This window comes from Myotis myotis, unplaced genomic scaffold, assembly GCF_014108235.1.
Source record: "Myotis myotis isolate mMyoMyo1 unplaced genomic scaffold, mMyoMyo1.p scaffold_m19_p_2, whole genome shotgun sequence".
In the NCBI taxonomy this organism is placed as follows: Eukaryota; Metazoa; Chordata; class Mammalia; order Chiroptera; family Vespertilionidae; genus Myotis; species Myotis myotis.
Window position 1 is genome coordinate 214,168,473 of NW_023416324.1, and position 13,529 is coordinate 214,182,001.

The 13,529-nt window shown below is 42.0% G+C and overlaps 1 protein-coding gene across 1 annotated transcript in view; it reads right to left on the reverse strand.

Moving 5' to 3' along the window:
* Window positions 1-107: 107 nt before the first annotated feature.
* The window catches only part of MORC3 (MORC family CW-type zinc finger 3), a 32,054-nt gene continuing 18,632 nt past the window's right edge, over window positions 108-13,529 (reverse strand). The window contains exons 9-16 of the mRNA XM_036347279.1: window positions 13,076-13,180; window positions 10,945-11,067; window positions 10,766-10,840; window positions 9,570-9,615; window positions 7,993-8,150; window positions 3,109-4,006; window positions 1,877-2,034; window positions 108-301 (exon numbers count right to left, since the gene is read on the reverse strand). Of these exons, the coding sequence (XP_036203172.1) occupies window positions 148-301; window positions 1,877-2,034; window positions 3,109-4,006; window positions 7,993-8,150; window positions 9,570-9,615; window positions 10,766-10,840; window positions 10,945-11,067; window positions 13,076-13,180 (1,717 nt within the window). The 3' untranslated portion in view covers window positions 108-147. The remainder of the gene's footprint in view (window positions 302-1,876; window positions 2,035-3,108; window positions 4,007-7,992; window positions 8,151-9,569; window positions 9,616-10,765; window positions 10,841-10,944; window positions 11,068-13,075; window positions 13,181-13,529) is intronic.

Consider the following 13,529-nt stretch of genomic DNA (forward strand, 5'->3'; position numbering starts at 1 on the left):
CACATTTGAATGCATAGGATAGAGTAAAGATTATGGTTCTTCAGTCTGTCACCTATTATATCTATAAAACAAAATTATTTACATTTTGAAAGCTGTACAACCAAAAGGACTGAGCAAATAGTTTTATTATATCGAATAATATAGACTTTAAGAACTACTGATTTCACTCATTTGTTCGACAACTTGTCCTAAAATCTCATCAACGACATCAACATCATAATTCACTTGCTGAAGATCGAGGTCAGGTACAATCATGGCCAGCAGTTGTCCCACATTAACTCGGAGAGATCGCAGTTTGAAGCTGCAAATACAAATATTACACTTATTTAAAGAAACAACTATTACATTTATTAGATGAACACTGCAATACAATTTAACAGCTATGTAGGGCTTAATATTTTAGGGGAAATTAATCTGCTAATTTAATCACTCATAACGCAATGTAATAATTACGTATCTATTGGCGGTCAGTAGTGTTTCATAACACTAGTGGCCCTTTGGCTCCAACTTTTACAATTTTGACTTGAGACTGGAGAAAACATGGACTGGCAAAATATATAACTTATCACCTAGAAAACAGTGACATACAGTAAGAAGCCTGGTTGGTCTAAAATAAAAGTGCATCTCTGACTGTCAGCTGCCTTTGAAGAAAGTAGACAGAACTGTTCCCTAACACATGTTCTATGAGATATCATCGCTGTTTGAGAGGAGAAAGAAATGATTCTGTGGTCAAAGACGCTCATAAAACATTGGGTTAATTAATGTTAAACAAGACTTTTTAAAATGCAAGACTTCATGCTGAAGGGCACCGACTACCCATTTTTTAAATGCATTTACAGGAAACCAATGTGTCTCTCTCACTTCGATGTCTCTCTCTTTCACTCTCCCCCCTCCCTTCCCTTCCACTCTCTCTACAAGCAATGGAAAAAAATATCCCCAGGTGAGGCTTACAAAATAAATAAATAAAACATCATGAGTCACTCAGAGGTTAGTGCGCCAGAGGCATCTGGGATCCTGCTTCCGTGCGCAGTTTATCACACTGCACTGCGGCCAACCGCCTGCACTTCTACCAGCACCATGGGTGCGGGTGGTCTGAGAAACACCAGTGGGGAGTTTTCCCTGAACCCTCTCCCTCCGTGCTCATGTGCAGCACTCTATTGTTTCTATTTCCATGAACAGACTCAGTGACGTTCTTCAAAAACTTAAGCTAGAAAACAAAGTAATAATATAATTGATGGTCAAGTGAGGGTAGTAGATTATTTCTCAACGGTACCTTTTAGCTCTGAAGTCCTATCATATTAGCCCTTCATGTCTTCTTTATGAATGGTATACCATCAACACAGCACCAACACTGTCCCCCCTCCCACCTAACTTCTCCACTCTCAAAAACAAAACAAGTCGAAACGGAAACCCAGTTCCATTTTATACCTGACTGAGATAGGGTGGGGGTAATCATTCATTTGCTGTTTTCTGATTTTCACAGAACTTCTTCCTAATAACCACCTGTACTATGGCAATTTTTAATGACGGTGGCATTTCCTAAACGTTAAGATGGGGGAAGGCACAGAGTAGTAAAATGAGGATGGCAGACCATAAAGAAATGGTGCCAAATGCAAAAGTAAGAAATCAAACATTCCAAACCACCCTGACCAATCACAAGCTAGTCCTTCGGAACTCCTATTTCACTTAAGTTGAACCTAAACTGTTCATCTCTGAAGGGAAGGGTGATAACATGCACTCCTTTTCTCTCTCATCTATCACCATGTTGGGATCACAGCAGTCAACAGCTGCTTAGAGTAGCTGTTAGATGTGTGATAGCAAATTAGTATCTCGCTAACCAGAACTGAGCGCAGCAAAGTGCCTCAACTGAAATTACCTTTCCCCATCAGCATAATTTACAGACTCCTCGATGTTACTTGAAGTTGAAACATCTGTTCCTCTTTGTTGACTTGCAGATTTTAATTGTTCAATTTCAGTTTTCAGTTCTTCACACTGTGAACGAATTTGTGATTTCTCTATTTGCAGTAATTCAACCTGACAAGAAAATTAAATTTACTATAAAATTTAGAAATACTGATATCAAAGCACAAATTTAAGCTAAGAAATGTAGAAAACCTGCTTGATGAAAATTATCACCAAAAAAATTAGACAAAACCCCCAATAGCTTTCAGTGTTTAATTTCATTTTTCCACCTTTTTACATTGAAAGGAAACAAAACGTCCACTACAACTTACTAAAAACATATATGCTTCCTAAAAACTCAGAAACCAAGATTAAAATGCCTATGTGACGTTGATGTCACAGAGGCTTCTGTTTGGGCACACTTCCCGCTCTAAGTTATAGCAGGAAGCTTAGACTGACTTTGATCAATGATGTCATCTAGCTCCTAAACCAGTAACACGAAGATGAAAGTCTGACTGAGCAGTTATGTCAGCAGAAGTTATGTCAGCAGTATCTCCAGGAGCGGGCAGTACTGTTGTTTCCAAACTTTATTTAGCAGAGAAAAACCCTCCGTTCAAACACCACATAAATATGATACATAAAATAGATGTTCTTTAAAAAGGAGCTACCAAATTTGACCTGGGGGCAGTGCAGAGGCCACTACTTAGCTCCTGATCCTAAAATCTCCTTTTTCCTCAGTAAAGAACCCCCAAACAGACTGCAGGTCCAAGGCACCCATTAGCCAGGTACCTTAAGTCCCAACAGATGGAATATACAACTTTCAGCAACAGCCTCCTCCTCTTTCCTTCTGCTTGGAATGTTAGCTACATGATGGCTGGGCCTGAAAAGCGAGCTCAGACCACAACTGCACGCTGTGAAGCAAAGGAACCCAGCAATGTCCTGTGCACTACAGGACATTAACAGACCGGTCACCACCGCTGAGTCCCAGCAGTGCCCATCTATCTCCAGACAGTTTAAGAACCAAAACTACCCCACACATTTCCATATGCCCCAGGCCTAATCCTCAGTGGAGAACCAGGACAGTGACATGCAATGAGCGGAAATTCGTACTAAGCGATGTGTTCCAATCCGGCAGCTGGCAGTGGTCTCAGGCCGAGGTGGCCCTGGATTCCCATGACCACCAGGAAGCTGAGTGATAGAACTCACCTCACTTTTATACTGGTCCCTCTCAACAGTACATTTGTCCAGCTGTCTAAACACATCATCCAGTTGCATGACCATTTCGTCCATCTCACTTTTACTCTCACTATTGGAACACTGACTGCATTCGTGCTTCACGTGCTGCGAAGCGCTGCACTGTTTCTTCAGCCTTTCTATTTCGTCCAGAGCTTGCCGGTACTGAGATGCCACGTGGTCTAGACTTTCAGATTGGCCATTAATGCTTTCAAGTAAATACACAGCATCGGTTTCGGTAGATTGATGGCAGGTTTCCTTCTTCACGTATTTGTCATTCATTTCCAGTATCCTCTGTTGTAACTGCCTGATTTGGTCAGTAAACATATGACATTGTCTTTTATAATCTTCTTTTTCTTGGGTAACTAGCAGCAGCTCATTTCTCAGTTCATTTACCCGGCACCCAGCATCACCCACAGCTTTATCAAAGGTCTCCTGCATTTCCTGTGGCTTCCCTTCAGCTTCCACACAGGATGGCAGTGCAGCTGTATCGTTTCTTGTATTGATGTCATCTTCAATCGTTTCTTCCTTTTTAACCACCACACCTGGGACTTCAGTCTGGGTGGCCACAGCAGTTGCCTGATCACACCTGGATGGCAAGGTTCCTGTTGAACTAGTCTGGTCACAAGGTTCAATGTCACCCATAGGCTCGTCCTGAAGCATGTCACCCATACTTTGCTCGATGTGACTCTGTTCTGGTTTCATTTCAACATTCTGATGATCTATTGCAGGCTTGGGAGTACTGTTCTCTTCTAAGATGATGACATCTTCATCATCCTCTCTAGAAGCTGGATTTTCAAATGCTTGATTACTCAATCTCGGAGTCTTTGCATTCAAAATTGAGGAACGAATAGGAAGTCTCCGTTTCATGCTGGAAAAGATTTTACATGCAAATTGTTATGAAATATAGATATGAACAAAATAGATGGCTTTGAATTACTCTACCTTAAAATGTGATGAAATACTCATGCTGATTTTTTAAAGCAGTGATATATTATTCCACAGTACTACCCAATGAGTTAACGGAGTACAGAACACGTTCTTCCTCTACACCTGTGAACACACTGCTGAGATGTCTAAAGTATCAGATCTGTACACTGCCAACATCTCTGCACTTGCTGTCCTCTGGGCATTTCAAGGTACCCATGTCCAACCCAGAATGCACCACCCACCACAGATCTGCCCTTTGTATTCTAGAGCTCAGGGAGTGGCACTGCCATCCCCATCTGCCCATCATGACCTGTATCAACATTCAGTGGTCAAGTGAGCCACTAAGTATGCCCTATCCTTTCATATAAAACAATATTCCCTCATTAAAAATTGCCTCATTTTCTTCATTTCCTTAGCTTTCTCTGAATTTATCACCAATTGATTACTTTTTGTGCCACTTAAAGGGATATATGTACTAGTTTCCTGTTTGGGCCTTCTGTGTCAGACCTCAGGTTTCCTTGATTTAACAAAGATTTTCTGCCCCAGCCACGTGGTTCAGTTGGTTGGAACATCATCCCATGCACCGAAAGGTTCGATTCCTAGTCAGGGCACGTACCTAGGTGGCAGATACGAACCCGGTAGGGGTGCATACGGGAGGCAATGGCTCGATGTTTCTTTCTGACATCAATATTTCTATCTCTTCCCCCTCTTCCTCTCACAGAAATAAAAAATAAATAAATAAAGTATCCTAAGAGGATTAAAAACAAAGAACTTCCTTTCTTGGCTTACTCTCTATCGAAGGGGTACAAACTCTAATAAAATCTTGAGAAAGCACACACAGGACATAAAAAATGTAAAATTTTGCATCATGATGATGTATTTACTTCTTGTGTTTACTGGCTTGGTTTCATACAGACTTTCAGGTTGGAAGTTACTTTCTCAAAACTTTAGAAGCATCGCTGATTTCCACCTACCATTCAGTGTGTCTGCCTGTCTCACCCTGCATTTGTGCACTTTGTTCCTCCTACCAGCAGCTCTGTTCCCCCATGTCTAAAACTCCATGACATGCCCTAGCCGGTTTGGCTCAGTGAATAAAGCGTCGGCCTGCAGAATGAAGAGTCCCAGGTTCGATTTTGGCCAAAGGCACATGCCCGGGTTTATAGGCTCGATCCCCAGTAGGAGGCCTGCAAGAGGCAGCGGATCAATGATTCTCTCTCATCATTGATGTTTCTATCTCTCCCTCTCCCTTCCTCTCTGAAATCAATAAAGAAATATATTTAAAAACAAAAAAAAACTCCATGATGCTACTTGGAATGGTGCTTTCCCAGACATTATGCTGTGTATGTAATGGAATGAAGTCTCTCTTCCATTATTTCCTCCCCTTTGTTTTCAGATTCCCTACTAAGATGTTGACCTTCCCATCTCTTTTTCTACCTTCCAACTGCTCATCTTTCCATTCTAAGAGGCTTACCTGTCCAACATCTACCCACCTCCCAGTAAATGTCACATGGTTTCTTCACTCCCTTTCAGTTTGTACATGGCGATCCTTGGCCATCTCTTTCTATTGCAGAGTGAGGGCTGGGCTTGTGATTCAAGAGCACTCAAACACTCCGCATCCAGAGCTTTTATCCTGGGAACCCAGCGAGGGGAGGAAGGGAGAGGGATTTCTCACCACTCAGTATTCAAACTTGCGCTTACTCCTGTTTTCAAAACAGTGGCGCACTGACATCTTCAGCAGAAAACACTGCTCCAGAAGGGTCACCTTCCCACCTCCTGACACAACGAGAGCAAACAAGCCTCCTGTTCTCGGCCTAGTTTGCACCTTCAGAAGAACCGGTGTTTCCAAGTTCTGAGTCTGTTCAGAGGTCTCCGGAGTTAACCAGTTGATAGGGCATTGCCCCATTATTTTTCTTACCAGGCTTATTCCTAATCTGTCATTGTCAAGACCTACTTTGTCATTGCCACAGACTTTGACTCTATGAATCTGAGGAGTATAGACTTTAAAATTAATGAAAATTTTCTTTCTATTCTTTGCTTCCATTTTAATGATAGTCACTTTTAAAAATAAATTCCATCATTTTTTCTCTGTAAACTACAGATTTTTCTTTTTCTTACTTTGTCGGGAACCATCTTTATGAAGAAAAACCAAGAATACAAAGGAGACTGGTTTTAAAAAATTCACACAAGTTTTTTTTTAATTATATTTTATTGAATTTTTTTACATAGAGGAAGGGAGAGGGATAGAGAATTAGAAACATCAATGGGAGAGAAACATCGATCAGCTGCCTCCTGCACGCCTCCTACTGGGGATATGCCTGCAACCAAGGTACATGCCCCTGACCGGAATCGAACCCAGGACCCTTCAGTCCGCAGGCCGATGCTCCATCCACTGAGCCAAACCAGCCAGGGCTTCACACAAGTTTTTAGTTAAGTAGCAGTCCAGCCCCAAAAGAAGTCCCCTAAATGTGGGCTGTTAAGGGCAAACTGTTGCCGAAACCGGTTTGGCTTAGTGGATAGAGCGTCGGCCTGCGGACTGAAGGGTCCCAGGTTCGATTCCGGTCAAGGACATGTACCTGGTTGCGGGCACATCCCCAGTAGGAGATGTGCAGGAGGCAGCTGATCGATGTTTCTCTCTCATCGATGTTTCTAACTCTCTATCTCTCTCCCTTCCTCTCTGTAAAAAATCAATAAAATATATTTAAAAAAGAAGGGCAAACTGTTTAGAGCATGTCCTCCATGTACATATGCAGAAAGGCAGCTATTTTTACTCTTTTCTAAGGTCACAAATCCCTTGGAGAATTTAATGAAGGTCACAAAACCTCTGGGAAAATCTGGCTTCATTATCTCAGAGAGCCTTGTTCCAATGTTTCTCTTTCAACAATAAACATCAAGTGTAGTCGGTCTGATCCACCAGTTCGCTCACCTCACCTGATCTTTCCTCACCTGGTCATTCCATCCCCTCTGAATGGGCTCTGTGCACAGTCCTGCTTTCAGGAACCAACCGAAGTACAACCTCATCCCGAAGCCCTCCCGGGCCATTCCAGTCAAGAGCTGGAACTAACCGTTCAATCCACTATCACTCATCCCTTTCTTTCCTTCCTTCTCCAACCACTCCTCCAAAATACACAGTGTCACGGGCTATGCTAAAAATGTATAGGTCACACTTGACATTATAATATTACTAGAGGCCTGGTGCACGGATTCGTGCACAGGTGGGGTGGGGTCCTGGCGGCCCACCCGGATCAGGGTTAATGGGGCCATTGCACCTGATGGGGTGGGGAGGGGATGATCGGGGGCGGGGCAGGCCAGGGTAGGGGCAGCAGGCGGTTGGCTGGCCAGCCCCGCCCCCTGGTTGAACTCCAGGTAGAGGGGACAATTTGCATATTAGCCCTCTATTACACTGAATACTGTTAATTATTTAATTTTTTTCCTTTACTTAGATACTGATAATCCTAAAAGCAGAAACCACCCTGGCCAGTGTGGCTCAGTTGGTTGGAGCATCGCCCCTTACAACAAAAATTTGCAGGTTCAATTCCCAGTCAGGGCAAGTAAGGGAGGCAACCAATTGACGTTTCTCTCTCACATCAATGTTTCCAACCCCCCTTTCTCTCTCAAAAGAAAAAAAAAAAATCAATAAAAACATCCTCAGGTAAGGAGTAAAAAAAGAAAAAGCAGAAAATTTCATGCTATAGAAAATCTCAAAGTGACAATTTGATCAAATTCCACAATAAATACAATTAATATTTTTGATTTAAATAGGTGGCATAGTGGGATGGGATAAGTACATGTGGATACTATAAGCAGTCACTTGTCCTGTAGACTTTTTACATGCACTTAAACTACAATTTCTTAGACGTGCCTACAAGTGCCCAGGAAAGGCTCTGTTTAACTGTCTCCCCCAATGGAAAGCACATTTTTGCCACTGACCTGTTGCTCTCAGGCTCAGACTGGGGTGAACCCCTGTTGTTTACAAGTCGTGCTGCGTAAGTATTCGCTGCTTCTGAAAGATGTCCTCTTGGAACACTGTCCTTCACGGGAGAAATACTTGGCAAAGGGATTGTTGAAAACAACAGTTCAGTATTAATCTGTTGGAGGGGGAAAAAATTCTTAAAGGAATTTTTTTAATGTGCAAGGCCCAAAACAATACATTATTTTCCCTTTTCCCTTACTCAGAAGATGCTGAGAACTATCCTACCCTGTAACTTCCCTGTGCTACACGAGGGAGCAAAATACAATAGGCCAATGAGCCCCATCCATCCTGCGAGTGAGCTAAGAATGGTTTTACGTTTTTTAAGGTGTGAACAAAACAAATGAAAACTATGCAACAGAGACTACATGTAGTCCACAAAGCCCAAAACATTTACTATCAGGTCTTTTACAGAAAAGATTTCTTGGCCCTGTACTATATATAGAACTTACCGAGATATAATAACTTTTTTCTAAGAGAAATAAGTTAAAAATAGTCATAAAGATACTGCCTTTAAAAACAAGCCCACTATTCTTACCGCCCCACGAGTTCTGTTCTCACCCCCAAATCCTAAGCTTTATACAAGAAAACATTTCAACATAATTATAAACAAACACACACATCTGCAGCAGACCAAAACTTCCCACACAAGTAGGACCCCCTGTCACATACTCAGAACAGGCTCCTCAGCACCAGTGAGCAATCAGAAAGAAAGGGGCAGGGAGAGTGCTCAGCAAAGAGGGAGAGAACCCCACAGCTTCGGTCCAGGTTAGCACTGGAACCTAGCTCCTGGGTGTTCCTGCGTACTTTTCCTTGACTGCCTAGCAACAGGGTTCTAAAAAGAATGTCTGCCTTTCCGCAGAAGATGCCCAACTAAATAATAAAACTGAACAGCTCAGCACAGCCAGTGTGGCTCAGTGGTTGAGCATCAACCCAAGAGGTCGCCAATTCCTGGTCAAGGCACATGCCCGGGTTTCGGGATCAATCCCCAGTAGGAGGCGTGCAGGATGCAGTCAAGTGATCGTTCCATCAATGTTTCTCTCTCATTGGTGATGTTTCAATCTCCCTTTCCCTTCCTCTCTTTTAAAAAAAGAAGAAAAAAAAATTGGGGGGGGGGGGGGAACAGTTTGAAGTTGTTGGGTTAAGAAGTCAGGGTTGGAAAGAGGGCAAGGAGGGGTACAAGAAAAGAGAAATATGTGAACTGAAAGAACAAGATCACTTCCATTTGTATGCAACTCCTAAGCTTTAAAAATATCTGTGCCCTAGCTGGTTTGCCTCAGTGGTTAGAGAGTCGGCCCTCGGACTGAAGGGTCTTGGGTTTGATTCCCTGTCAAGAGCCTGGTTTAAGGTCTGTGAGGCAACCAATCGATGTTTCTATTCCACCACCCCCCCCCCACCCCCCAGGCAACTACAGTAAAAAAAAAAAAAATCAATGGGAAAAATATTCTCATGTGAGGATTAACAACAACAACAAATTTTTGTTAAATTAATCCCTACCCAATATAAGACACAGCTATAAAATGGGAGGCTTCATTACCTGAGGGAGCCTTTCCAGTTGTCTGATCCTGTATTTGTCCTTGTCTCTTAAAAAAAAAAAAATGAAAAACGTATTTAAATCTACTTCGCCATTATTGTTCAATTCTGTCTTGCAAAGAGACTTGCCATCTCACTCCCAAGTCCCTGGGATGTGCACACTAGAATCAGTGGTGCGTTAGGCAGGGAACCCCTTCCACCCCTCAGGCCCCGGGGCCTCAGCTTGCCCTCCCCACTGTTTACGGGCCTCAGAATGGGAATACCACACAGGCCTCCACTGGTCTGTCTACCTCCGTCCTGCTGGATTTAAACAGTGCACCATAAATCAAAACTTCCAGAAAGTTCTTGGCGAACTCTGCCTTCCGCGTGCAGCACATCAGTCTAAATTCATCAAGGCTGACCCACATCACTCGTTACCTAGCGCCCCCAGCCCACCTCCATTTCCACATGCTCACTCACATATTTCCTCTAGTTGAGTCAACAAATCATTGTGCCCTGTACATTCATCCTACCTTCAAGGCCTCTTACAAAAATGTCCTTCATGAATTTTCCTGATCCATGTTGCCCTCTCCATCCTGGGGCCAGAAGTGATCTTTCTTATGGCCTTCCCAACAGGACTAGATCTTGCCTTGCATGGTACCTGTTATCTTCTAACTGGTAATATTCACATCTCACCTTCCCTGTTAGACTATAAGCTCATACAGGGTAGCATTCACTTACGATGCATCTGTGTGTGGCCCCAAAAGACAAACTATTCTGTATGCTAACTATCTTGTACATAGGGCAGCAATAAACAGGAATGATAAAAAGAGCGGGTATCCACAGCATAAACTTTTTTTAAAAAGCACTTGCTGTTATGTACCCCACAACAAAATCATTCCTTCGGTCATAATCTTTGTGGCTGTACAATCAACCCCTGAACAAGGGTCTGAGCCGTGCAGGTACTCCTAAACTTGGACTTTTTCTCAATAAATACAGTCAGATCTCTGTATCCCTGGGTGTCGCATCTGCAGATTCAACCAACCATGTGCACAGAGGGCCACTTAAGTTGTAGGCAGATTTTTGACAGCAGGAGTAAGGTGTGGGGGGGTTGGTCGGCGCCCCTAACCCCCACTGCTGTCCAAATCAGCAAATACTGCAGACACATCACTGCTGCGGTTTTGGGTGTTAATTATTTTCCCACTGCAAATCAGTGCTCACCTCTTTTTGTAGGTTTTTTCATAAGTCGGATGCACCAAATCCTCATCTTCAGGTTCTTCTGGAACATCACAGTTTCTAGTCAGAAAAATCACAGTGAAGAACAGGTCAGCAGTGCCTAGTCATACACCTTGAACAGGATTTCCTCCTTTCCAAAACGGACACTCCCAACTATCTGGTACCTGAACTGTGGGTCAGGGTTATTGGAGCAATACCATTTTTCTGGGAGTTGATCTATCCCATCTGGTAACTTTCGCCACTTTAGACAGGAATCACATTGAACCCACGTCTGATCAGGACGTTTCCTATAATAAAAAAACAAAGTATTAGCATGGAAACATGGGTGCTAAATACACTTCCATTAGCTTATCTGTATCATTTCCATCATAAAATGCCTCTATTATTTAATTCTATCCCTGAAAATTCATGACATCTATTATTGTGTACACCAAGTTAAACCAAAACAATTTTGATTACCTTCAAAAGGTTAAAAATGACAGGCCAATTTAGCAAAATGACTTAAATGTATTATTTAATAGCATACTATTAAACTTGCTCCATGATAATAAAACTCAAACTTAAAATATTTCAAATATCTTGCTCTGAAATTTATAGTTAGTACCTGCAATGTCAAATCTAGTATATTTATTAACAAAATAAATCACCGGGTACAGAAAACCAGACAAGTTGTATTACTACAGTTTAAGCAATTTTTTATAATTGTATTTCATTTTTATCCTCTATTATAGCACATCTCTGAACTTAAAATTTATATATTCTTTCAGTTTATAAAGTACTTCCTTACTTTTATCATTTAAAAGTTACACTGATCCTATAAAAACTTGATATAGACCAGCCGGGGGCAAACTACAGCCCGTGGGCCGAATTCGGCCCATTTGAAATGAATAAAACTAAAAAAAAAAAAAAAAAAAGACCATACCCTTTTATGTAATAATGTTTACTTTGAATTTATATTAGTTCACACAAACACTCCATCCATGCTTTTGTTCCGGCCCTCCGGTCCAGTTTAAGAACCCATTGTGGCCCTCGAGTCAAAAAGTTTGCCCACCCCTGATATAGACTCATTTGACATATGAAGACTTCACCTTAATGCCTGTAACTTTTTAAATGTAGTTTTTAAAAAAATGCATTTACAGTCATATGAGACTTCAAACAGTCCAGAAGTTTGCAAAGAAAATATAAACCAATTTCAGGAGGTGACATTATTGCATGTGTATAGAGACACACACAAAATAAATGGGAAATTAATACAGAGTTGTATCTTTGTTTTTTCATTATACATCTTGAACTTCTTCCCATCGGTGCACACAATACACAGCAGTACTCATTCACAGCATTATTACTATGTGCCAGTGTGTTTCTGAGCGTTTGTCAGGCATCATATCTTTTAACTAGAGGCCTGGTGCAGAAAAATTTGTGCACTTGGGGGGAGTCCCTCAGCCCGGCCTATGCCCTCTCGCAGTCTGGGATTCCTCGGAGGATGTTCACTTGCCAGCGGGGAGCAGGCCTAAGCTGCAGTCAGACATCCTTAGTGCTGCTGAGGAGGCAGGAGAGGCTCCCACCACCACCGCTGTGCTGGCAGCTGGCAGCCTGGCTTGTGGCTGAGCAGAGCTCCCCCTGTGGAAGCACACTGACCACTAGGGGGCAGCTCCTGCATTGAGCATCTGCCCCATGGTGGTCACAGTGTGCCATAGTGACTAGTCATTCCCAGTCGTTCTGCTGTTAGGATCAATTTGCATATTACCCTTTTAATATATAAGATTCTTACAATTCTAGGCAAAAATTGAAGCTTATAAGAGGCTAAGTAAGAAATTCAATGTCACTTGGTTACTTAAGCAGCAAAACTAGATTCCAAACTCAAGTCTGGTTTATGAGATGATAACACAACACATGGGTAAAAACTGTTTCATCCATCTTTTGTGACTACCTATAAATGCATATATTCATTAGTTCACTATTCTAAAATGTTTATTTTTAGAAAGACAGAGAGGGAGAAAGGGTGGGAGGGAAACATGTCATTGTTCCACTTATTTCTGCATTCACTGTTGCCCCTTGAATGTGCCCTGACTGGGGAGAGAACCGAAAACCTTGTCATCCAGGGACAAAGCTCTAACAAACTGAGCTTACCTCCCCAGGGCCTATCATCAAGTCATTTTATGGTATGCTGATCTAAATTGTAGAATTTAGTCCTTACTTTGGGTTAGAGTCAACTGTAAACACTGTACAATCAATGTACCCTCCAATATCACATCTTGATAGTAGAGAGGGTAAACTTTTTTAATGCACACTCACTGTATATCTTCAACAGGCAAATTTAGAGGATATTCTGCATTTTTCTTCACTTTCATTTCATTCCAATAATCATTCAGTTTATCTCCCAGTGCTAGTATTGTAAGCCTGAAAAGTAAATTATGAAACCAATTTAAGAAAAAAATAATAATAAAGATTAAATCTTTGTCAAACACAGAGAAAGCACAACCTAGCAATGATCAGGTGAACACTGGTGGGGGGGTGGGTAGGGAGTAGGGACGAAGGACCCTTAAAAGTACAGTTAATAAAAAACACTCAACGTAACAGCAATTTTGTAGAAAGGACTTTTTTAAGTTACGAGTGCAGAGCGAGGATCCTCTAGGAAGGAAGACACGATGTAATACATTGGGTCCCCTGTTGTGAAAGAATGCGGCCAACCAATCACGGGGAGAACCACTGAATTTCAATCCCAACTGTCCAAGCTTCAATTCAAATC